The sequence below is a fragment of the Anthonomus grandis genome, chromosome 9 (genome assembly GCF_022605725.1).
Source record: "Anthonomus grandis grandis chromosome 9, icAntGran1.3, whole genome shotgun sequence".
In the NCBI taxonomy this organism is placed as follows: domain Eukaryota; kingdom Metazoa; phylum Arthropoda; class Insecta; order Coleoptera; family Curculionidae; genus Anthonomus; species Anthonomus grandis.
This window is the reverse complement of record NC_065554.1, coordinates 12,313,046-12,338,250: the sequence shown is the minus strand read 5'-3', so window position 1 is coordinate 12,338,250 and position 25,205 is coordinate 12,313,046. Positions and strand designations below refer to the sequence as shown.

The window sequence follows — 25,205 nt, the reverse complement described above, 5'->3', positions numbered from 1 at the left end:
CAAAAATGCGAGATCTCAGCTAATATGGGAGCTACGACCTCGCGGATGGTCTCGTTGGATTCAGAAGGACGCAACTAAGTCAAAACCGTTGGAATTTTCCCGATAGTGCCTATAGAAGCCGAGATATGGACCTCCAAAGTTAGGAATTTTTCATTTTTAGGGTATACCCCCCCGTATCGAATTTTTCACCAAAAATTGATTTTTTTCGAATTTAAACTAACTATACCAGCGGCTAGTTCCCATCACCTACAACACGAAAACACCGGGTTATAATGAGTTTCGAGAAAAACTAAGGGAATTATAGCACTTTGAAAATGCGAAAAATCGATTTTCTTTAAACTCGAAAATAGCTATAGAAACCCCTATCAGCGGCTTATTCCCATCACCTACATTACGAAAACACCGGATTATAACAAAATTTGGCCAGAACAAGTGGAATTATAGCACTTTGAAAATTCGTAAAAAAGTGCATTTTCGACCTCGTTTTTGAGCCCAAAAATGGGCCACAAAAATGCGAGATCTCAGCTAATATGGGAGCTACGACCTTGCGGATGATCTCGTTGAATTCAGAAGGACGAAACTAAGTCAAAACCGTTGGAATTTTCCCGATAGTGCCTATAGAAGCCGAGATATGGACTTCCAAAGTTTGGGATTTTTCATTTTTAGGGTATACCCCCCGTATCGAATTTTTCACCAAAAATTGATTTTATTCGAATTTGAACTAACTATACCAGCGGCTAGTTCCCATCACCTACAACACGAAAATACCGGGTTATAATGAGTTTCGAGAAAAACTAAGGGAATTATAGCACTTTGAAAATGCGAAAAATCGATTTTCTTTAAACTCGAAAATAGCTATAGAAACTCCTATCAGCGGCTTATTCCCATCACCTACATTAGGAAAACACCGGATTATAACAAAATTCGGCCAGAACAAGTGGAATTATAGCACTTTAAAAATTCGTAAAAAAGCCCCTGGAAGTGATGGAATGCCTAACTTCTGGTTGAACAGACTAACGGCGTTACACAACAAACTAACAAAGGCGTACAATGAGATAGTAACAGATGAGAAAAACCTAGCTGAGTGGCTGACCAAAGGAAAGACGTACTTTATCTCCAAAACTCAAAACGCTAGTTAAGCAAAAAACATAAGGTCAATTACTTGTATGAATAATACCTCCAAACTGCTAACGAAGATTATAGCCTAAAATACAACACCACTTGTCGGAAAACAGCCTGATGCCAATTGAACAAAAAGGCTGTGTCAAAAACACCTAAGGATGTAAGGATCACCTTCTGATCAGTATGACCTTATACAAAAATAGCTGAGAGAATAGAAAGAATCTCTCTATCACGTTGATAGATAATCCAATTAAATTACCAAGAAGTATAAATAATATTTTAATTTAGCTATTAATACGATACGTTGTGACTTATGATGTCATATGCCTTGAAAAAATCTAGGACGAGGGCTATAATAATCTTTCTACCAATGTTGATAGTTATATATCATCGACAAGATCAGTTAGTTCTGTTGTGGCACTGTCCTTAACTCTGAATCCAGACTGATGTGGAGGTAGGATATTGTTTGACAAACATATCATGAGGTTATTGCTAATAAGGGATACCCTACCCACTATTATATTTGTTTAGAAATAACTATTATGTTAAAATATTTAGTAAAAAAATTTGGTTTGTCTACTTTTATACCTAGAGTATTTTGTATATTTAAATAAAGTCTTTGGTTTTTGTTATATAGTTTATTACTTTACCGAAATATAATCTTAAAAAATATTGTGACTTTCGGCATATTCAATTAAAACCTAATTTTTAAAAGTTTCTTTACTTTTGTTTCATTGTGTAGGTCGAGCAGAGCTGCATTGCCAAGATAAGAGAATCGCATTGGCTGATCTCAGGAGAAATGTATCCCAAAACAGAGGGTTCACTCTTACCCATCCAAGATCAAGTTATTCTAACGCGTAATTATCTGAAGTTCATGGCAAGAGATCCAGCTATTGAAGATCGTTGCACCAGGAGGAGCAATAGTAATGCGGAACAGCAACAGGAGGTTGCCAAATATTTGCGCCCACGGATTACAGAGAGATACGGTGTGGTAGCAAAAATTATACATCAAGAACTCGCTTTAAGACTAAAACTTCTGCAGATTGAAAAGCATCCTTATTATAAGTATGCTGCAGAAAAGATTCTGTAAAATGCAAACTTTAAGCTTTGTTGAGATCGTTCTATTTTAACTGATTGAACTGTAAGTAATAAAAGACCTGACTTGGTAGATAAGCAACATAAGATAACATCTCTTATCGAAGTGACTATTCCCAATACTAATATTAATAATACTTGTGTGGCAAAAGCTACAGCAACTAAAACCGACTCACCCACCTTGGCAAATACGGATCGAAACCAAAATAAAGAAACTGCGGAAAGATCGATCCCAACTCACCGAACGCTCCAAGGCAGAACTATCCGAACATATAAAAAACACCGAAGATAAACTATACGAAAAGATAAACCATACGACAAGGTTTTTCAATGGCATACTAGGGAACAAACACGAAATGAATACACCATCTGATGAAGTAAAAAGCTACTGGAAGTATATATGGGAAAAGGACATAATACATAACACTAAAGCTCAATGGGTACAGGTAGCATATAAAAGAACACTATCAGTAAAAATAATAGCATGGCCAGATATTACCCACATCGAACTAAAAAGCCCCTGGAAATGCCTGTCCAACTGTCCAAACTGACCAAAGGAAAGACGTACCTCATCTTCAAAACTCAAAATGCCAATCAACCGAAAGGCACAAGGCCAATAACTTGTACGAATAACACCTACAAACTGCTAATGAAGATTAGAGTCCAAAGAACACAACACCACTTGTCGGAAAACAGCATAATGCCGATTGAATAGAAAGGTTGTGTCAATAAGATCACCTTCTGACCTTATACAAAAATAGCTGAGAGAATAGAAAGAATATCTCTATCGCGTGGGTAGATTCTAAAAAAGCTTTTGATAGCGTGCCGCACACCTGGTTAATAGAAGCACCCAACATTTACCGAACAAGTGCTAGCCTTCTATCTTTCATTACAAAATCTATAAGAAACTGGAAGATAAACCTGAACCTGAAAAAGAACAAATAATAAAACCATAACCATCAAGGACATACATATACGATAAGGTATCTATCAAGAAGATTCTATATAGGGTTATCTCCTTTGTTCTTTTGCATAGCTTTATACCCTTTAATTTAAACCCCTTACTGAGTGGCACAAGTTACGCCTGAATGAACGACAAACAGAAAATATATCACCTGCTGCACATTAACGACCTCAAGCTTATCTCTAAATCAGATGAGGATCTGACAGAGTAAATCCAGCAAGTGAAACGCTTCAGCGAAGATATTAGGATGGAATTTGGTCTTGATTTGGAGTTGCTCATTTGTAGTGTATACAATTTATACTTTAGTCCTGAGTTTTGCGCTAATTATCTAATATTTTTGGATAAAAGATGCATAAAAGAAGTATCCAGTTAAAATTTTCTGTATATTTTTCAAAATAAGACTTAAAAATAGAGACGAGTATTTGTGTTTATAAAGGTTTTTAAACTCTTTAGTAACTTTATATTAGTTACATATATTCTTGGGCTGCAAAATAACTACTTCTGCTCTATATATATGTTATATTTATATCTTGCAGTGTAATTATTGTGACGTGTATAACAAGTTTATAGTTTAGAGTCTTTGAATAAGCCCAAATTTCGAAAACTCCAATATTCACGCATTTGAATACCATGTTTCATTTGTGGGAATTGGCATGGCTAAATACGTATAATCGAAAGATAGCTTGAGAAGCTTCACCATTTACGAAATATTAAGAATATTATTTTATTAATATTATCATGTAATTACTAAAAAATAAAATTAATTTTCTTATATGATTATATAGGTTTCACAAAAATATTAATATTTTTTTTCTAATCAATTTATTAATATAACTACAATATACCGGACATCAAATACAGGCCATAAAAACTGAGATGCGAAATAGAGGGTAAAAACCATATACACAATATGCAATATAGCGTCGCGACGCCGTGCAAGCGGCGACGGCGTCGAGATCGTCTGCAGAGACCGATAAACTCATTTTGGGGTTCGTTCGATCCCATTCTGCGAGATTTGTAGCTGGAAATTTCGCTTTGTTCGCATCTAAATTATGGCCTTTACACTTTAGAAAAAAATTGCCATAGCTTACACACTGATTTATAAAGTTTTGATAAGTTTAGTGTTTGAATACGGGGGTCATATACATCTTACAAGAAGATTTTTTTTTAATTTAAATATACGATATTTTTATTACAAAATACGGCCAAAAAAAGGACTTGTTTTGCTTTTTAGTAATTTTCTTTTTCATAAATTTTATTTTTTCAATTCTGATATTCCATCACTCACATACATAAATTATTTATTTTCTCAAAAATGACTGTAAATAGGCTATGTTTAAAAAATCAAGTTAAAACTCAGTTAAAACTAGAAAATTACAAAAATTAAGCAGCAATGTTGTACGCTAAGATACATTTAATATTTCTTTACGTTTAAGGTAATATCGGTGATTAACCCTGTAAAAGTCCTCGTCTTTGGAGCTTCTCTTATGTGAAAACATCTTGTCGGACTTGCATTGTCTTATTTATTTAATGTAACACGACGTTTCGGTTGGTAATTATCTCCAACCGTTATCAAGTGTAAACTGACTGACTGTCTGACAGTCAGTTTACACTTACTTACCAACTGAAACGTCGTGTTACATTAAATAAATAAGACAATGCAAGTCCGACAAGATGTTTTCACTGTACCATTGTCTACCACCTTCAAAAACAGACTTCTCTTATATATTATGCAAACGAATTAAGAGAGCGATTTCTCAAGACTTTTTTGGTATTAGATTCCTTGAATATTAGTTATATTGTAGACAAAATAATATAATAGACAAAACTTTAATAATTATATATCTAAGTTGGTCATATAGAAAAACATTATTTATATTTTGGCTTTTTTGAATATTTCAGAAATAATAACATAATCTTTTAGGATTAATGAGAATAACAAAAGCCAAGAAATATCCTGTAAGATCCTACTAAAGAGCAATATTTATCAATAAAAATATAATATTAAAGCTAATTCATTTAATGCAACCCGTTATTTTCTTAAAAATATGCTTCTCAAGCTTTTCACGATCCTGATTTTTTTGATTCGATAGAGGTGGCACAGATCCTAATATACTATTCAATATTACACGTTTCATTTTTAGTAACTTGTATTTTACAAGAAAATAGTTTGAGTATATCAATGTTAATAATGAGAGAAATTAACTAATTATTTTTTATACAAAAGCTGCTCTTTATAATTCACACATATATTTAAATGCAGTAATAGTTTGGTACTGATCCAACCACGACACTTTAGAGTTGTCCGTTAAGCTAAATTACTTTATAACTAGTTTAAACATGTTTCAATGCTTTGACAAGTAATTTACTAAATCTCTTCTACTCAGGTAAATTGAGATACAAAATATAAAAATTTGTATATAGTATAACTTGTAACTAAGTAGGTACCCCAATTAAATATTAATAAATGTGAACTTTTCTTAATCTTTAACACATTTGTTAAAATTCCGACCATAACTTCTAACGTAATACTATAAGATTTTAATAAATTGAAAATAATCATTAGAATCTTAAATTGATTCATTCACTCATTAAGGCCTATTTTTGCTACTTATACGAATATTTTGTATAGTTCGATCAACGAATCTTTGCGTTTACGTCATCATTAAAACATGGCCGACATTCATCCGATTCAATCATCGGTCAATTCAGTGTCGTCGGTTTGAGGGTTTCTACTTCAAATAAACTATTAATTAAGTTTTAAAAAGTGCTTTGTTTTCTATATTATCTAGTTGAAAAAGTTAAAGAAGTCGACTATATTGATTTTAAATATACCTGCCTATTCGCTTATGATATTTGTTTACCAGATATGTTGTCAATGGTCTAAGCTAACCTCAAATCCAAAAACAGGCTCGTTGGTTCGTCGCATTAATCTTATATCAAAGAGTAGCTATATAGTATATATTGTTACTCTTTGCTTTTATTATGAAAATCATGAATATTCATAACTATTCATAATTATAAAACATTCAAATTATGAAATATTTTCGTATGATTATTTAAATGGATTATAATCGTACTGAGAAGCTCTACTAGACAAAATGATTTTATCAAATTTAGCGAGGTTTTTCTTGATGATAACCGACAATTGAATCTATGTGTTACTTCTATTTTTAGTGATAAAACTGATAAATGGATACATAATTTGATTTAATCAAGCTCTCGTAATACCATATTTGTGACCAGAGTAATTAAAAGTACAAAATCAAACAAAAAAATATGCATTTCTTTGGAAATAAACTAAAAATCTTATAATCATACTAATCACAAGTTTTTTTTTTAATGATTCTAAAATGAAATAATGAATTGTAGTATGTAAAATATTTAATCACTTTTTTTAAAAATACATATAACATTTCACTTTGGGTAAATCACTTAGGTTATTAATATTTTCTAGTAATGTTTAAATTTTATTTTACATTAAATTTCAACATTTGTGCAAATGTTCGTCTGATGTATTTCTATAATTTTTCATTTAATGATTTACAGGATTCACTAGAACTTTCATTAATATCACTTTCTTCATTAGTTAGGTAGACAATAAGCTCTGGAACTTTTTCAAATATGAAATTACGGTCATACCAATCTTGAATTCGTTTGTCGGTGTGACACACTTTCGCTTGCCATACTTCTAGCGTATATTTTTCTAAGGCTTTCTCCCACATTTCTAAAACGATTTCATCTGTATGCCCAACTTCACCAATATGTGTATTATAATAATGTTTTGTATCTGCCCAAATCATTTCAATAGCATTGAACTGACAATGGTAGGGTCGCAATCTTAAAACTTCATGTCCATTTGCTTGTAACAATTGATCTATTTTATATTTCTTCGATTATTTGTGTAAATTTGCTAAGCTCAACTCTTCTGCTTTAAACATCTGCTTATCAAATGGAATTTTATTCTTCTCGAGCCTCTCAACAATTTTACCTCTTTTCCAAGAACATGATGGTTGCTTTTCCAATTAAACTGAATGATATGGAGCATTATCCATTACAATTAAAAATGGTTATTCAAAATTTGGAATTAATTGACTTTCTACCCACTTTGTAAAGTCTTCACTATTCATTTCTCCATGATAATCCATCAGTTTCGATTTACTAGCAAAAACCAAACTGGCATTTTTTATAAAACCACCTTTGTGTTCAGCATGTAATACAATGAAGCATTTTCCATCAAATCTACCTGGTCTACGAACACTCTACATTATTATCTTGCCATGATTTCATTTTGTTACCCTTTGAGAAAATCCATGTTTCATCGAGAAAAACTAGTTGACCTATAAATTTTGAATGTTTATTTTCCATATATTTTCTGAAAATACTGCTTCCATTGAAGCTATATTAAGTGTCTCCATTAGTGCTCTTCGGTTATTATATTTCTTGTATTTAAACCCCAAATGACAAAGTAGGGTTCGTAGAGATCCATAGCTTATATCAACTATTTCTTTTTGGCATAGCTCTTCTTTAAGTCGTTGTATGGTTACATGTTTCTCTGAAAGTATAATAACAATATACAATTTTTGCATACTTTGTGCATACATATTATATAATACATTCCGAACCTCCATTTAAGTATCCTCATTCAGGTCGAGGGTTTTCCTTTTTCGTCGAGACGTATTTTTTCCAGGTGTTGAAGGCAGCGCATTTTGATCTTTGGATACTTTGATGCCGGTTACAGTTCTTAAGCTGATTTTCAGGGCATGAGCAACTCCCTACAAAGTTTTTCAGTTTATCATATTATCAAATATCGAATAAAAATAGTATTATTTACTTCTTGGACTGGGTTTAGAGAAATAAGCGGACCCAACAAGGACACGTGCTTGAGAATTTAAGCATTTTCCCAGCATGTTATAATAATTATAACAGAGTAGCAACTCCTGATTATTATTTAAACACTAGTAAAAATTATCAAAACAACTGTTTAAATATAATAATAAAAAGAAATAAAATTGTAACTGCAAATAAGCAAACAAACTGCTGAAAGTCCAAATATCAAAAAATAAAACTACAAATTAACAACGCCAATGGTGTGTGTCAAATATCAAATGTCGAAAACACGAATATTATTTTTCTTTGTTTAACATATGGCATTTATCCTTGTTTGACACATGGTTTTTAGAATACGTATTTCGACTCAAAATATTATGTTTTAAACTATTATCTTTTCGACTCAAGACATACGTTCATTATTCTCCTAAGTTTTCGACATATATTAAAGCTACTACAATAGTATACTGATTGTCTTGAATAGATGTAAAGAATGATGACGTGAACGCGAAGATATATTGATCGAACTATATATAGTACAACTTGTAACTAAGTAGGTACCCCAATGAAATATTAATAAATGTGAACTTTTTCTAATCTTAAACACATTTATTAAAATTCCGACCATAACTTCTAACGTAATACTATAAAATTTTAATAAATTGAAAATAATCACTAGAATCTTAAATTGATTCATTCACTCATAAAGGCCTCTTTTTGCTACTGATACGAATGTCTACAAATTTAATATGCTTTTAAAATATCTTTCAAATAAAAGAAAAATATCTATAAATAAGACCATATACATATACCGGGTGGTCCAAATTTCGAAAGCGGAAACTTAAATGGCAGATAGTAAACCTCAAAATATCAGTTTGTAATGTAAACTATATTCAAAAAATGCTTCGTTTCAAAGATATAGGATGTCGAAGTTTTTGTGAAAATTATTAAATTTTCTAGATTACTTAGATATTTAAATTAAATTTGGCACATTTAGTTAGATAATAAAAATACATCTTTTTATGCAAAAATTATTATTTGACTTCCACTAGTGACGTGCATACGTAAACATTTTCGCACAATTTTATTGAAAAAAATTTTAGATCACTGATTTCATTTTCATAAAAAATTATTTCTGGATTTCCCGCTTAGTTTACACCAAAAAGTTACTATAATTTTTTTTTCATTTAATACGTATATTCAAAAAATAAAATTAATTAATTAGACAATAGGACCTATTTTTTTTTCAAATTTTCGAGTAGTATATGAAACCAAAGAAATTATTACTGTTAGTGTTTTTGCATTTTAACATGAATTTTAGGTCATTTATTTTCAGAATAATTATTAATAACATTGCGATTAAAGTTGTTTGTATTTAGGTATTAATCTAAACAATGATGTTTTCTAAAAACGAATACGTAAATATTTATGTTTGTGATTGATCTTGTAATGGAAATGCGGAAGCCGCAGTTCGTAAATATCGTAGACGTTACCCTAATACAAGAATTCCAGATGTTCGCATTTTTATTAAAACTCATCAGAATTTTTGTAAACTTTTGCCTGCATGGTAATAATGAACAAAATACAAACCGTTAAAAATTCAATTTTTGAGCGTGTGAGATAGTATTTTTTAAATTGATTTTTGCTAAAAGTGACGTACTACCCAATAAAATAAGTAACTCATTATGAATTCGTCACAATAATACAGATTTTACTTAAAACATGCTATACGCGCTATTATTTTTACTTATTACATATGTGGTACCATTAAAGATAAAGTTTACGCAAATGCTGTATTTGCGAGTGAATATTTAAATCTAATGATTTAGCAAGCTTATTATGAAATGCAGCAAAATCCTCATGAAGTGCCAGCTGTAATACATGCCTTAGTTAGAAGATGTCAAAAATATATTGATGTGAATAGACTACATTTTAAGCAATTTTTTGTTATTTTACATTTAATTTTCTTTCATTTTGTTATTCAACAACACTCACTAGTTTTAATAATTTTTTTATTTTTATTTTTGTTTAATTTTTTTTTCAGTCAGTATGTATTTTAATTTTTTTGTCGCAAACAGTAAGGCAAACAAAAAAAAACATAAAGACAATTTTTTGTTGTTAACTTAATAAGGATTCTAGAGATAATTTTTAATACTAGAAAAACAAACCAGTAACGCATCATTTTTTTCGTGCGAAAATTGTGCGAAGATGTGTCCGTACGCACGCCTAAATATTTTAATTAAAATTTTGACTCCCTGTATCATTGTAACGAAGCATTTTTCGAATATAGTTTATATTACAAACTCATATTATTTTGAGGTTTTTAATCTGTCATTTAAGTATCCGCTTTCGAAACTGGACCATCCTGTATTTGCAATATATTCGAGGATCATATAACAAATTCTCAATGAGATTTAAATTAAACTTTTATAGTTATGTTGAATAAAAGTGATTTAAACAAATAACAAACATCTACTATACTAATTAGATTTTATCCAGCATTTCCAGGGGACCTAGCAAGCAAATAAGTTGTTTGGTTGTGGCAAGTTGTTTTTTGCAGAAGAAAATTCCTTTCTTTTATGTACCATTTTTGCAGTTTTGTGACTATTCAGAAGAAATTACTAGGATACAAAAACCTAGTTTTTTTGAGCTTTTTTTTAGTAATTTACTTCATTTTTAAAGACAAAAAAAATTTCCCTATGTTGAAGTGTACAGGGATAAATAGGTGTAGGTATTGGGCATTTTAGCCGAAACCTATTAAAAAAATATAATATTCTCACTCTTCCCGCCCTCTATATACTAGAAATATTGATTTATGTTAAGAAAAATTTAAGCAGTTTTGCTGCCATAGAAGATATTTACGAATATAATACAGGATTTAATACCAATTTGCAAGTGCCTGATCACAATCTAGCACTGTTTGAAAAGAATCCTCGTTATATGGGTGTAAAACTATTAAATAAATTGCCTAGTCATATACAAAAGATATTTTTTTTTGTGTTTAAAAATAATATTTTAGAGTTTCTAATACCTTCGGCACCATATAACTTCTGGAAGGAGGAATTCTTAATAATGGTTTTGACATGATCATTTTTATAAAATCGTTGATTGAATATACCAAATATTCAATCAACGATAAAATTATAGATTTTAAATATTATACGCCCATCGAACATTATAGTGAAATAGAAATATTAAGTATAAGATAATTTTATCTTTTATAGTGTAACTAGTAATGAATATTAATATAGAGAAAACAAATATTGAACTAATACATAACATTTACCATACTTAAAATAAAATCAAGAGTTAATAGTTATTCTAAAGAAAAAGAAGTTATAAGTAACGTCAGGCTAAGATAGAAAAGGAGAAGAAAGATATAGTTAATTAATCTTATGCACCCATGATCGAATTAGATTATTAATTGATTAAAATAATAAATAGTTTTATATACTTATTTAAAATAAAAAGTACAGTTAACTAAGTTCTCCAAAGAGCCTAAAGATATCAGTTTGATTACCAATATTGTAATAACCTCTTTGGAACACAGAGTTTGGATCTACCAACAAAACTGAATAGATTTCGAAATGAGCTTGAAAATAATCTGTGGACTATCAGTATTATGTAAAGAAAATAAAATCCAGTAACCTAATAAACTTTATCAGAAAGTAAATATGACATGTATGGTTTGATCACTAATGACTTTTGATAGGGGGTTTTCACTAATTGATACCCGCTAATGAAATATAACCTCAAGTTACCATCAACTGCAAGTGACTGTTTCTAGGAAAGCACATAACAGTGCATTTTGACACATTCAATGCAATTTTCCAGAGACCATTCTAACAAATGATCTCAGTCTAATCAATGGGCTTGAGCGTCCAGGACAAAAATATTTACAATCAATACATTTCTTGACAGCATTCATTTCTTGAGTAGATGATAAAAATGATAAGAGGTCACAGTGAAAACCCTAAGGTATATCTAAGATCGCCTCATTTTTGTGCAGTTATAGGCCATTTATTTTAATGCACAATAGCTTTTCACATGAAAAAATGAGTATATGAGAGTAAATTTCCAGCAAAACCCATAAGTTTTTATTTATTAAATTGCATTTAAAAAATTAGAATTATCGCTGCATATCTACTACTAATGAAATCCAAATAGATCTAAAAAAAATTTTTGTTCTCTAGATCTTTTAAAAAAGTGGATTGCGTACAGAATAAAATAATATAAATTTTATTTATCAGCAATAATTAAATTAAAATGAAAAATTAAAAACATCAATAAAAAAATGGGAGTATAACGCTTCAAAAAGCTTATTTTTAATACAATATTAGTGTTTTCAATGCCCTTTATTATATTCTAATGATAGAATATGACTACTAGTTTGTTTTCGTTTTATACGTAAAGTTATTATATATTTTAAATGCATAATTTTTCTTATCATACACGTAATAAATTATATCAAATAGTTCAAAATATAAACCATAAGAACGTTATAACTTACCTTTCAGTTCCATTGCAGCTACTGCTACTTAAATGGTTAGTGGAAGGGGGGTTAGTGCCGGCAGTGGAACCTGGCCCTGTCCGCCAACCTCCTAATAGAGGTCCTTCGCCTGAACTGGCGAGGGTAACGCTAGTTGGAAGCTTTAAACGGCTCCTTAAGTCTTTTCTGTAAAAAAAATAACAATAACATTAATTTTATTTTTACATTTATATAAAAATCTTTTAACCTTCTATGTTTTCTAGAAAGATCTAGCTCGCTGGCCGAGCTAACATTGGCAGCTCTGTTGACGTAAGCGGCAGGTAAACTGTCGCGTGACGACGAGAAAAAGCCTTCCTGATGAAAGCTGCTACGCTCGGAGGGTCCGCACTTGTTCATTCCAAGCTTACAGCCTACTAAATCTGTAAAAATTATATTGACATAGTAGAGCCATATAATCTTACCGAAACCCAATACTTACTCAACAGACTTTGCTTGCTGACACTCTTAAGTACTCTATTGACACTTTCCTGGCTGTTTTTATGAGCGGTGGGCCGAGATGGGGGACTGAGGGCCATGTCGAGCCCTCCGCCACTTCCCCTAAGCCGCTCACCCCACCATGCATCCCCCCGAAGTAATAATACCTGAAAAAAAAATTATAAAATTACAACTAGAATAATACATTTATTTATTGAAAGTATAAACATGAAAAATAAAGAAATCGAATATCTGTATATTGTCGACAATAACGATAAACGGCTTTTTGTTAATACCCCAAGCAACAAAAGGCTTTTATCAAAATCGCATCCTTTTAAGTTATATATTGTGCATAACATAAACGGATCACATGCCCGTTATTTATTAAAAGTAGATTTAAAGAATAATATGTAAAACGTTGGTGTTATTTGAGAATATTTCATATTTGATAAATCCTTTAAAACGGTATAATACGAAACAGTATGGAACTCGGGAATAAGAGTTTAGTCTAGGAATGTTCAATTAGTGTCAACATGTGAAATAAGATGGAAAATGAAGTCCATATGCCTGTAACTAATAAGAAATAACTTTAGAAATACAAAAACAATGAAAACTGACTTCAAAAAGCAGGAACATACTTAAAATCAGTTCAAATTCTTTAAACGTTCTTTTGAGTCTAAAGACACAATAAAAGACCGAATTCTATTTTGCTAAATTAAGCTTTGTAAATCTCTTAGTAAAACAGAGTTATTCCATTTTATTACAACTTATTATTTATACAGTTAGCCTATAAAATTTTTTTTAAAGAACCTAAGTCTGTTGGTCTATAAATGCCTCAGCGAGAAGTAGTTTCTGGGTCTTGGGTCCATATTGTCTTGTCGGGTAATTATAAATAAATAAGTAAATAATGAATTCTATTAAAACAAAAATCTACATAATGAATAAATGCTCATACAATACCTCATTTCTCTTTTAATGCAGTTTAAGTCTGGTGCAAGTCTAGTTTAAAGCTACTCAACTGAACCAGACATAAATACTATAATAATATTTTGAATATATCTATTAGCTAAACTAAAATAAGAAATATATAAATTTTACCAAATTACTATACTTTTAGTTCATTGATTCTTTTATTACACAGAAAATATATTAAAAACATTAATTATTAGATAACAAAAAAATATATATATGCTAATATTCCAATAATCTTAAGGTTAAAGAAATCTTAATATTGTTATTAAATTTGGTTACTTTGATTAAATAGGTAAGTCTTGTACTTCCTCTTAATATTTTTAGGGCTTAGAGTAAGATAACGTTCCGGTATTGAATTGTATTGCTTTACAGCGTTATATGAAAAAAGATCGCCGGAAGATTGCAGTGGTATGCAGCGGCATAGTTAACTTTTTTAAATTTCTAATATTAACATTGTGAATGGTATGTCGAAATGCTAAACGTTCTTTTATTAAATTGGAAGAAGAAGGATTATTTAGCAGCTTTAATAAGAAACAAGAAAAGTGCAAAATTCTACGATTATTCATGTTTAACCACCCGAGGTGTTGCTGTATAAGTGTGAAATATGATCAAATTTGCGCAAATCACAGATAAACCTCAAGCAAGCATTCTGCACCTTCTGTATGTGATTCTTGCTCTCCAAATCCGAAGAAAAACCATAAACGTAGTCACAGTATGTAAAATTAGATAACACAAGAGTTTCACTTCAGCTTTTTTAAAGGATTTACTTAATATGTTCATATTAGTGTATAAAATTTTCAAAAAGTTTTCTTAAATATTCTTAAAATCTTAGTTGATTATCGATAACAACCTCCAAGTTTTTAGTACTGTCGATAAATTATAGTTTTTCGAATTATTTATAATAATATTTAAATTATGCTTTAAAAACTTACAATTTTTCTTGTTACCAAAAGCCAGACCATTAGATTTTTCCGGAATAAGCTTTAAATTGTGACCCTCAGATTTTAATTGTGATCTTCATTAATGAATAATTCCATTTCTTTAAAATCTTTCGTATCAAAGCACATGTAGATCTGCGCGTCATCAGCAAAAGCCTGAATCTTACAAAAATTCTATGATTTTAGAAAATCTGAACTATAAATAAGGAACATTAAGGGGCCCAAAATTGACCCCTGGGGAACGCCAGATGATATAGCTGCTCTATCAGAAAAAATATTATTACAGCACAGCGATTGTAATCTGTTGGATATATACGATTTTATAAGCATACAAGATTCGTTGTAAAATCCATAATATTGCAATTTGGCCACCAATAGATCATGATTTACAGTGTGTAATGCTTTCAAAAAGTCCGACAACAACAAAATCGTATTAATTTTTTTATGTTGTGCTCTAAATATATTATCCAGTACATTTATCGAAGCTACTGATGTGCCATAAACCTTTCTAAAACCACATTGAGTGTTAGGAATAATGTTATTGTTCATGCAATACTCATACATTTGTTCATACGGAATTCTTTCAAAAAATTTTAGCAAAGCCGGAAGGATATTGATAACGCGAAGCCACTCATTAAAGCCACTCGGATTTGGTGTTTTCGGCAGCGGTTTTCCTACAGAAATTTTCCATTGATCGGGAAAGTAGCCAATTTCTATACAGGAATTTATCATATGGGTTATATATGTTACGGGTAAAGTTAGAATAACGGTTAAACTTAGGTTTACCCGGATAAACTGCACAATACCCAGAAAACAGTTCAAAATATTAATAAAATTGTACACGTACCCGGGTAAACCGCGTTCTATCCGCCTTGGCGTGGTTAATGTTAGTTAACCTAAATTTAAAAAATAACGCCATAAATATCTGGAGAAATTTATTTAATTAAAAAAATAGAGGTTTCACTAAAACTGTATCCTAACAAAGTAAAAGATAATATAATCTATTTGTTCAAACAAGACAAGCTGCTGTGACATTTTGAGTTACAAAGATTTCCAATAGCTTTACATTTACATTTATTGGTCATGCATTTAGTTTTACAGTTGCATCGTTTATAACCTTGACCTCCTAAAAGTGACTGTTCGTTTGCAAGTTGTCTTAAATTTTTCTTTTCCGGTGATACACTTTCCATCTCAATAAGCTTCTCACTGCATACAGAAAATTGGTTCCTGGAAAACACTTCTTTGATAGTTCCTATCTTGTTCGCCAGCTTATACAAATCGTCGTCAGTTTTCTCGATAACTGTCATGAGAATGTTTCTAAAATCACCCCTTCCTCGATCAACGTCTGGAATTTTTACTCTCACTGTATCTCCAACAGAACATGTGGGAAACTTTAAATTAGATAAAGCTTTCATCTTCTTTACTTAATTTCCTACATTTCTTTTTGCGTCTAGTCTGTTTGACAGTATATTCCTTTGGTACAGGCAAAGTTCACACCTTATATTTCCTGATGTATTTAAATTGTCACACTCTACACACTTGCTCTGATTTTCTGAAGTTTCTGCATTATTAGCGTTTTCTCGATAATTATTGTTGCCATTTTCCATATTGCCACCTTCAGTAATATCTAAATTGTCTGGTTCTGGGTCACTATCCAACGGCTGGTTTATATTTATTTCTTGTTGAGGCTGTTCACCTAAACCAAATTCCCTTACCACTTTCTCGAGCTCTTCTTCGGTTCGTAGATTTTCAATAGCTTCTTTTGGAAAAGCTGATCTGGATAGGCCGACTTTAATATCATGCCCAAACATGGCGGCATCAGGAGCTTGTTTTATCCCATCATCGTATGCCCTATTTTTCATTAACTGAACAAATCTTAGACCTTCTGACCATCGCGTGCAGTTTTCATCGTCCATTCACGTCATGAGCATGTTCTGTATATCTTGATTTGCTCTTTCCACGCTGCCTTGTGAGTGACTGTGACGTGGTTTCCTATGGACTATTTTTAAGCCACTCCATATCGTACATAACTCTTCAATGACATGGTTGGCGATCTTCCGGCCATTGTCCGATTGTAGTATAGATGGGGCGCCGAAAATATAAAATATGTTTACCAGGCTCTTAGCTACTTCCTCAGCCCTTTTCGACGTTAATGGACATATTTGAACAAACTTAGTTAAGTGGTCCTGATACACCATAATAAATTTGTATTCTCTATCCGGATGGGATTGCATGTCAATTAGATCCACTTGACAACGGCTGTTCATCTCCGAAAAAACCATTGGTTTAACAACAAGTTTTTTTTTGGCAGATTTCAGTTTCTTTTGGCACCCTTCACACAAGCGCAGATATAACTTAATAACATCTTGAGTTATATTCTTGTACTTTTTTTTACATTCGCTTTCCATACGGTGCTTACCGCCATGTCCTATAGCTAAATGTGCATCATGCAAAATGTCAAACATTTCGTCGTTTGTAACGTAATATTTAATGCTAGTTTCACCTGACGATACACGAGCAATAAGCTTTTCAACGCCTCTAACAGAACATATATGTCAAACCTCTTTAACCGCCGATATTGTAGCGTAGTCTTAGTTTTAGAGTTTTTTGCCAACATGACTGATTCTAACATTTCTTGGTATTGTTCATTATTAAAATAAAAACTATTTGCACTTTTCGTAGACACCAACTCGTTAAAAACTTTATAAAAACGCGCACGTCCACTGTCTTCGGTTGCCATTTTAGAACTGAACTGAACGTGGTGAAACATGATGCAATAATAATTCGTACATCCAACTTTACCCACGCAAAAGCGAATAGAACGCGGTTTACCCGGGTAAAATCCGAAATATGTGTAATTTCAATATTATTTCGGACTTTACCCATGTTTTCTGGGTATTTTGCAGTTTATTCGGGTAAACCTAAGTTTAACCGTTATTCTAACTTTACCCGTAACATATACATATCAATGTAAGGACTGCAATATTTCAGCATTAGTGGTGATACTTCATCTACTCCAGTAGCATTACTCTTTATATTGTTTAATATTCTATGAACTGTCGATACGTCTGATCTTTTGATATTAAATTTTAAATTATTGTCGTAAAAATTATTTGTGCAGTTCGATTAATTTTCTAAGTAGGTAGCGAAATAGTTATTGATATCATTGGGATTTGCCAAATTTTGTGTTTTTTTTAAATTTTAATTAAACAGAAATATAAGATGAGAGTTCTCAAAAGGCATTATTATAACCAGATTAGTTTATTAAGTAACTTCTTAATATTTAATATGCGCATCATGGTAAGTCAATTTTGCACTAGTCCTATTCGGTAGATTTTGGAGTAAATAGAACATACCCGCCACATCAATACCTACTTATGAAATGAAAATGCGCCCATCAAAATTATACTCTACAAGTATTGTTACCTTATGCAGGTTTTATTAAGTTAAGTATATTTCAATACCTACTGATTTAGAAGCCGGTAAAGGTTCAACTAACTTATTGTAAGAAATGGCATATTTTTCTAAATAATTTCTGACTGAAATCTGTCTTCAAGTATTCGAAAGACTCTATCACGAAAAATAAAGTTAATGATACGACCCGAAAGACAAAACGTCGAATAATAAATCTGAAAGCGCGAAAGCCACTTCGAATAGCAAAGAAAAGTAGCGATATAAATGGATAATTTATTTGCAAGTCTACTTAAAATAAAGTTATAAATAGAATTTTAGTATTTTCGTGTAACCTGTTTAAAGTAATATTTATTTTAATTCAATTTATTTTGCTTAGACTAATTTCATTGGCACCGTAAGATAGTACATTTTTAGTTAGTTAATTTTTCTAAGAGAAGAATATAAGGTAATAAGTAGATATTCATATTTCAAGGAGTGATTTTTTAAGAAATTTATATCTTTTCGTGATATCAAAGAATCATAACTTAAAGTTTTACCACGTAATAATAACCAGCGTATTTAATTAAACAAGGACTTAAATATTCAGTTCTCCTTAAAACAAATCCTTCTTTAGAACCTCAATTATTTTTGCAAAATCTTTCCGAAATGGGGACACGTCCCTACAGAGCAATAAATAAACCAAGGGTATTAATACATTATACGCTACTGTCTATGTAATATACATAGCCCTAAATCATCTTTTGATCGCGGGCTTATCTTTAGAATATATTTTCAGTTTACGGCCTATAATGGCGCCGTTCCGAACGAACGATATGATCCCTCGTTTTACCACCTATTGACAGAAGGAATGTCACAAAAGCTTATTAACCCCCTTATTTCTTCATTAAAAGCGCCTAATTGAAAATCTACTCGAAAACTAAAGATCACTGCCCGAGGAAACTTTCCGGCTAATTGGCGGAATTGCCATTGGATCGAGCGGCAGCAGGATTTAGCAATTGTTTCGGGGAAAACAAAAGAAGTGCGAAGTAATGTTAGAAATTGAAGCGAGGTTGCCACGTATCCCAATTCCAATTCAATTAGAGAAGTACAGAGAACAAAGAACAGTGGAATATAATAATCAGTGGCTTCTCTAGCAAGATGCAAGTTTAAAATACTGGATATAAATATGGGGTAGTTCTGGCCATTATTAACTACTTGTGCATTTGTTAATCTTGCGTTAAGTACTGGGCATTCACAAAAAGGCACGATAAGCTATCGCCAATTTTATTTAAGTGATATAGTTGAGTCTGCATTGGCCTGTTACTGTTTCTATTACGATTTTAATATCTTTTTGCCAGTTAAAAGACGTCTTTAGAGCCAATTCTATTTTGGTACATTTAGGAAAGCTTTGGTCAGATACATATCTTCTAAAGTTATTTATTTTGTTTAGTGCATCAACACTCATTTGTTCTTAGATATTGTATAGGGCTATTGAAAGGATTGGTTTGGTTCCATCCGTTTCCAACGTAAGTGTTACTGGACGCTTTATTGGATATTATATATCCCATTCCGTTTCCTGGATTCTCCCTATATCAATTAATGATTATCGTTATTCCAGGAAATCATCTTTAGAGTACGTATGCATTAACTAAATACTTTTTTTACTTTGTTTAGTGCTTGCTTTGATACGGGTTCTAAATAGTATGTTTATTAGTAATATACACTGCTTTTTTAATTTTAGTTGCCCCTAATATTACGCCTTAAATTTTTCTTTGCAAAACTATACATACTTTCCGTAGAGATTTTTGTAAATTCTGTTCCAGTATAAAAACTCCAGAATCAACTCAGATGCCTTTACAGAGCTACGCACACATACGTGAATGTTATACCTTTCGTTTAGTAGTTATTAATGAACTAAATGAGTTAATTGTTTTGTTGGGTATTACGTCACTACCACAGTAAAAATCAATTTAGAAAATACTATCTCACAAGGAGAAATCAAAAGTTTTTGAACAAATTGTTAATAACGAGAACACGTGGTTAAATGAAGTTCATGATAGTAGATAAACAACCGATGATTTTTTAAAGCCAGGTTTTGCCTATGGTTGACAACATTCCTCAGATTCCGGATGCTTCTGGCATTAAACGTTTATCAAGCTTTAAGGAGCATGAAATTATAAATCGTATCGTTAAAGATTTAAGTTTATATTTCTTTTAAATACGCGAATAAGTCTATTTTTTTTCTTTTCAATACTTAAGCGTGTGAGATACTATTTTCTAAATTGATTTTTTTTTATAATACTGACGTAATATCCAATAAAATAATTAACTCATTATAAATTGGTCACAACAATACAGATTTTATTTAATTGGTGGTGAGTAAATATATACAAGTTGGGGAATCGGAGATTACGCGCTTTCCAAAATAATGACACCGCCTCTTCTTTTTGTCGATGAGCGGCCGCCTTTGGTCATCTGATAGGTATTTGTTGTTTTTATTTTTTACAAAATAAGAATATTAGTATCGGCCTATAATAATATGCTTCATTTTGCTGTGTTGCTGCATGCTGCACTGTTGAATTTTTAAGCGCTATTATTTTTTTCTCATCTTATTATGACTGTTGTTGATGGAATTTTATTAAACCATGATGGCAAAAGCAAATAAAAATGATTTTTTTTCACGAAATATTCTATTTTTATCTTATCTTCTTCTATTTCATTATATGGAATAAACAATTCTTTCAATGTTCAATATTGTCTTTTTGGGAAATTAAATAGAGCAGTTTTCAATTCCGTACTCAGTATTCTCAAAAATTGAATATTTTGGATGGTATTCTGGGCGAGTATATTATACACGCTGAGCCATAATAGGCAAATTTCGTCGTCGAGTTTTTTAGTCGAGAATTTGAATTTGGAGAGACTTAGAAGGTACTAGACAGACCTAGTAAACTATAGAATGGTGGTACAATGGTTACTAATAATAATAAGTGATGCAAGAGATCATTACAAAAGCATTATATGAACAAGCATTATTCATATAATCCTTTTTTATAAGCTTTTTGACGATGTTGAATAAGCTAGAGAAATTAATAAGCTAAGAACGTACAAAATCATTAAAAAAAATAAGTTTACAGTTAGAATCGATCTGATAGCTTATAATTAGATTGCCTCATCGTGTATCCTTTTCGTTATACCTAAAACCTTTATTTTTTAATGTAATTAAGCAATAACTCAGCAATAGAAGTAATATTAAGTAACACACTAGTTCACGTTTAGAAGGTGCCATTTCACAAGTAAAGTAGAATAAAACCGCCTTTCTAGTTTATCTGGGTTGAACACGAAGATTTTTATGTAAAAGTAAAGGGCAAAAGTTTATAGGATAAAGAATATCATAAAACACCTTTAAGTCTTTATATTTGGTAATATGTTCACTATAGTAAGGGGACTAGACACAAGAACTGTATTCGAGATGTGAACGTACCAGTAAACAGTAAAGCAAACGGAGAGAAGTAATATTATGAAAATCCCGAGAACACGTTTTAATAAAACAAGTATCTAGACCGATTAACCTATACATTTGAAATATGTGGAATAAAGCTCAGACCACTGTCAAGAACACCTCCAGATCTCTGATCTGAATAATATATTCCAGTATGATATTATCTATTAAAAAAAGTAATTCCAAGGTTCCCTACACTTATTAACTTAATTAATATTACCTGTGGATGAAACTTTACGAAAAAATGTGAAATCATTAGCAAAAAGGAGAAAAGAGCTGTACTGAAAGCACTTCGAGATATTATTTATATAAAAGTTGAACAGCAGAGGCCCTAAGTGGAACATCAGACAATACCTGAATCTCATGTGACTCATAACCACGCACTTTAACAATCTGTATTCGATCACTTAGGTAAGTCTCAAGCCATTTTAAGAGACGGCTAAATGCCTGCTTTCTTAAGTTTCTTTGATAGGGTAAATCATTAACAAGCCATGATTTACCGTGTCAAAGGTCTTGGAGAAGTTAATGAACAAGTAAATTAAGAATGGCCTCACCTGTAGAACCTATAGCAAGGGCACTATATGTAGAAGAGGATATTGGGTATATAGAAATTGGCTCTTTTGGAGCGAACTGATTTTTCTTAAAGAATACTTTTAATTTAATAAAAACAAATTTTTCAATATTTTTCTATTATCTTTCCATAAAATTCTCGGAAGATTGCTCTATATATTATAGTATCAACATGTAGTAATTATTAAGTACTAATGAGACTTCCTATTAGGTATGAAATAATATCATTTTAAAGTTTAACCATTTTTTCACAAATCAATTAAATAAAGAAAAGAAAAATAATTTGATTTTTGAGTCCTATAGTCTCCTCAATAATCTACTCTACCCTAAGTTGCTCAATCTGGCAACATATAATCCAGGAGAAGAAACAACAGGTTGCAGAGCGCCGCCGATTCGATTTTGTTTTTTGATTGAACGTTCCCATACGTTGCTACGAGGGTGCTGCATTGTAGGTCAAAACACTTTTAAGCGAGCAGCGGGAGCAGCAGCAGGCGAGAGTTTATCTGGATATGCTTCGGATTTTTAGGCAAAAGGGTTACAGTCAGGTGAAAAGGGTTTAAGAAAATGGGTCGTAGAGGTAAAACGAGAGTTTTCGTTATAATCTTGAAGTAGGAACGGAATTGAAGTATTAGATGGTGTATCTTGAGCTTGATAAACGCAACAGGTTGAATTTTATGAAGGTATTTTCTTATAATTTTTATTAAAAAAAAGTAATAATGTAAAATGAGTTGGTATACAAATATACTTTAATACTGTTATACTACATTAAGGATATTAGATAAATAAAAAAGGAGCTTTCTTATTAATTTACTTTTAAAATTTATATGTTGTAACGTAAATAAGGACAACAAAACTAATTACATACCAAAAAACGTGATCCTTTTTGAAGATTTACGAAACAATTTAGAAGTTCTTCTTTTGAATTTTCCACATTTTAAGAACATACCGACAGTTAAATCAAGAAAGGATCCAAATTCTAGAAAATTTGAGCAACCAGGATTTATTACTTTTTTCAGGTGCGGATCTTATTGATTCCCAGCAACTAGCATACTGGTTTTAAGATTGGCTTTACCGTATCTCATCTTTAAGGTACGCAACAGTACGTCGAAATTAAGCTGATCTTCATATGGAACCATTCTTAGTATTTCTGTTCTCTCTTATAGTGTAAAACTGAATGCCTATTCTTTGTTATCCCAGAGGCTTTTTCTGGGAGCGGCCTCGAACTAATTCAAGTCGACACTTTGTATTCCAACATCGGAATAAACAAGGTGACGCTTTACTTTTATTTGTAGTTCTCGTATTTTTTTATGTACTTCTACAAATTTTTGCTTCAACCATTGTTTCAGAATGGGTCAGTAACTGTCTTTGCTTCGTCTTAAAATCTTCTCAAAGTTGTGAATCTCCTTCTTCTTGTTGTCGGTTTCGTTCTTCTTGTTCTGGTTTGATTTTTCTATCACGTTCTGTTTGCTTCTTTTTAAGATCTGCTTTTAAGTTGAGCAATTCTTCTTTTATGATCTTTATCAGGTTTTCTTGTTTCTTATCTCGCTCATCATTTTCTTTCTTCAGGTCGTCTCTCCTAGTTTTATTCAGGTCTTGATGCTTTTTTCTTATTCTTCTCTTTGTTTTCTATCTCGTTCTTCTCTTTGTTTATGGTCTCGTTCCTCTTATACTCTTTGCTCGTCAAACTTCTTTAACATTAACTCCATTAATTTCTCGTCCTCTCGGCCTGACTTCTTGTCAAAGAGATCCACTAAACCAAGACACCAAATATACCGTAATTCAGAAGCACACTCTTTTTCGGAACAAACTCCAGTAATATACTTTTATGTCAGGAACACACACTTTAAGGTTTATTTTTAAGGTAAACAACAAAACTGATTAAAATATTACAAAACGCGGACCCTTTTAAAGGCTCATGGAACAATCTGGAAATGCTTAGAATTTTCTACATTGTTTTTGCCGATGGAGGTTAATAATTTCAAGAGAATACTGACAGTCAAATCAAGCAAGTATACAAATTATAGGAAATTTAAACAACCAGAATTTGCAATAAAATGAAGCATTTTTCTAAAAATTTGGTAGCCATGATATTAGACAATGCTCTATCGGTCTAAAATATTTTTAGAACTGCAGCGTTGCCGCTTATATAAAAAAATGGCAAGACCTTTTATTTTTTAAATGGAACATCCTACATACGTTTAGATATTTTGATTGCTTGTTTCATTTTGAGTTTTTTAAAATTATATCTCCAGTATGTTTTTTTGTTAAAAACTAAGGGATAATTAATTGTTTATTTCTCAGCCATTAAGGTTCCTAAAAAGCTCAAATTTTTAACACCACTTTAAGAAACCATCTTAATTAAATTCCCCTAGCTTCATTTAATCAGTATTATACAATGTCGTCAAAAATTAAATAAAAAATGCTTCCTTTACTAATATAGCGAAAATCCATTTTTTTTAATGGAACTTTTATATTTTATTTTTTATTCTAATAGACAGTTAAAATACCTTTAATTTAATATAACACATTCCTATACTTAAGTAGCCGCGTTTCAGAAAAAATACCTATTTTCGTGAAATTTGATAATTTTAAATATTTTTTTATACAATTTCTTAGTTAGCTATGAAAATGGTTTATAAGACCGTTTTCTAGTAGATCTAATTTTGCTTTCATCTAGCTCTTTAAAACAGGTAATAACTTACTGACGGAGCTCTTCTTTACTGTTTACTGGTATTGCATACACATTTTCCCATATATTATTTCAGAAATAAAATTCAAGAGGTTTCAGATCTGGCGATCTCGCCGGCCAATCCCATATTCCCATACGCCTAAACCATCATCAAACATTTCGTAGTTCTC

General features: G+C 31.3%; 1 protein-coding gene across 2 annotated transcripts in view; it reads right to left on the bottom strand.

The window, feature by feature from the left end:
- LOC126740302 (cyclic nucleotide-gated cation channel alpha-3) overlaps positions 1-25,205 on the bottom strand; it is a 438,418-nt gene that overhangs the window by 243,990 nt on the left and 169,223 nt on the right. For both annotated transcript variants that reach the window (XM_050446263.1, XM_050446264.1), the window contains exons 4-6: positions 12,979-13,141; positions 12,748-12,919; positions 12,522-12,686 (exon numbers count right to left, since the gene is read on the bottom strand). In XM_050446263.1, the coding sequence (XP_050302220.1) occupies positions 12,522-12,686; positions 12,748-12,919; positions 12,979-13,141 (500 nt within the window). The remainder of the gene's footprint in view (positions 1-12,521; positions 12,687-12,747; positions 12,920-12,978; positions 13,142-25,205) is intronic.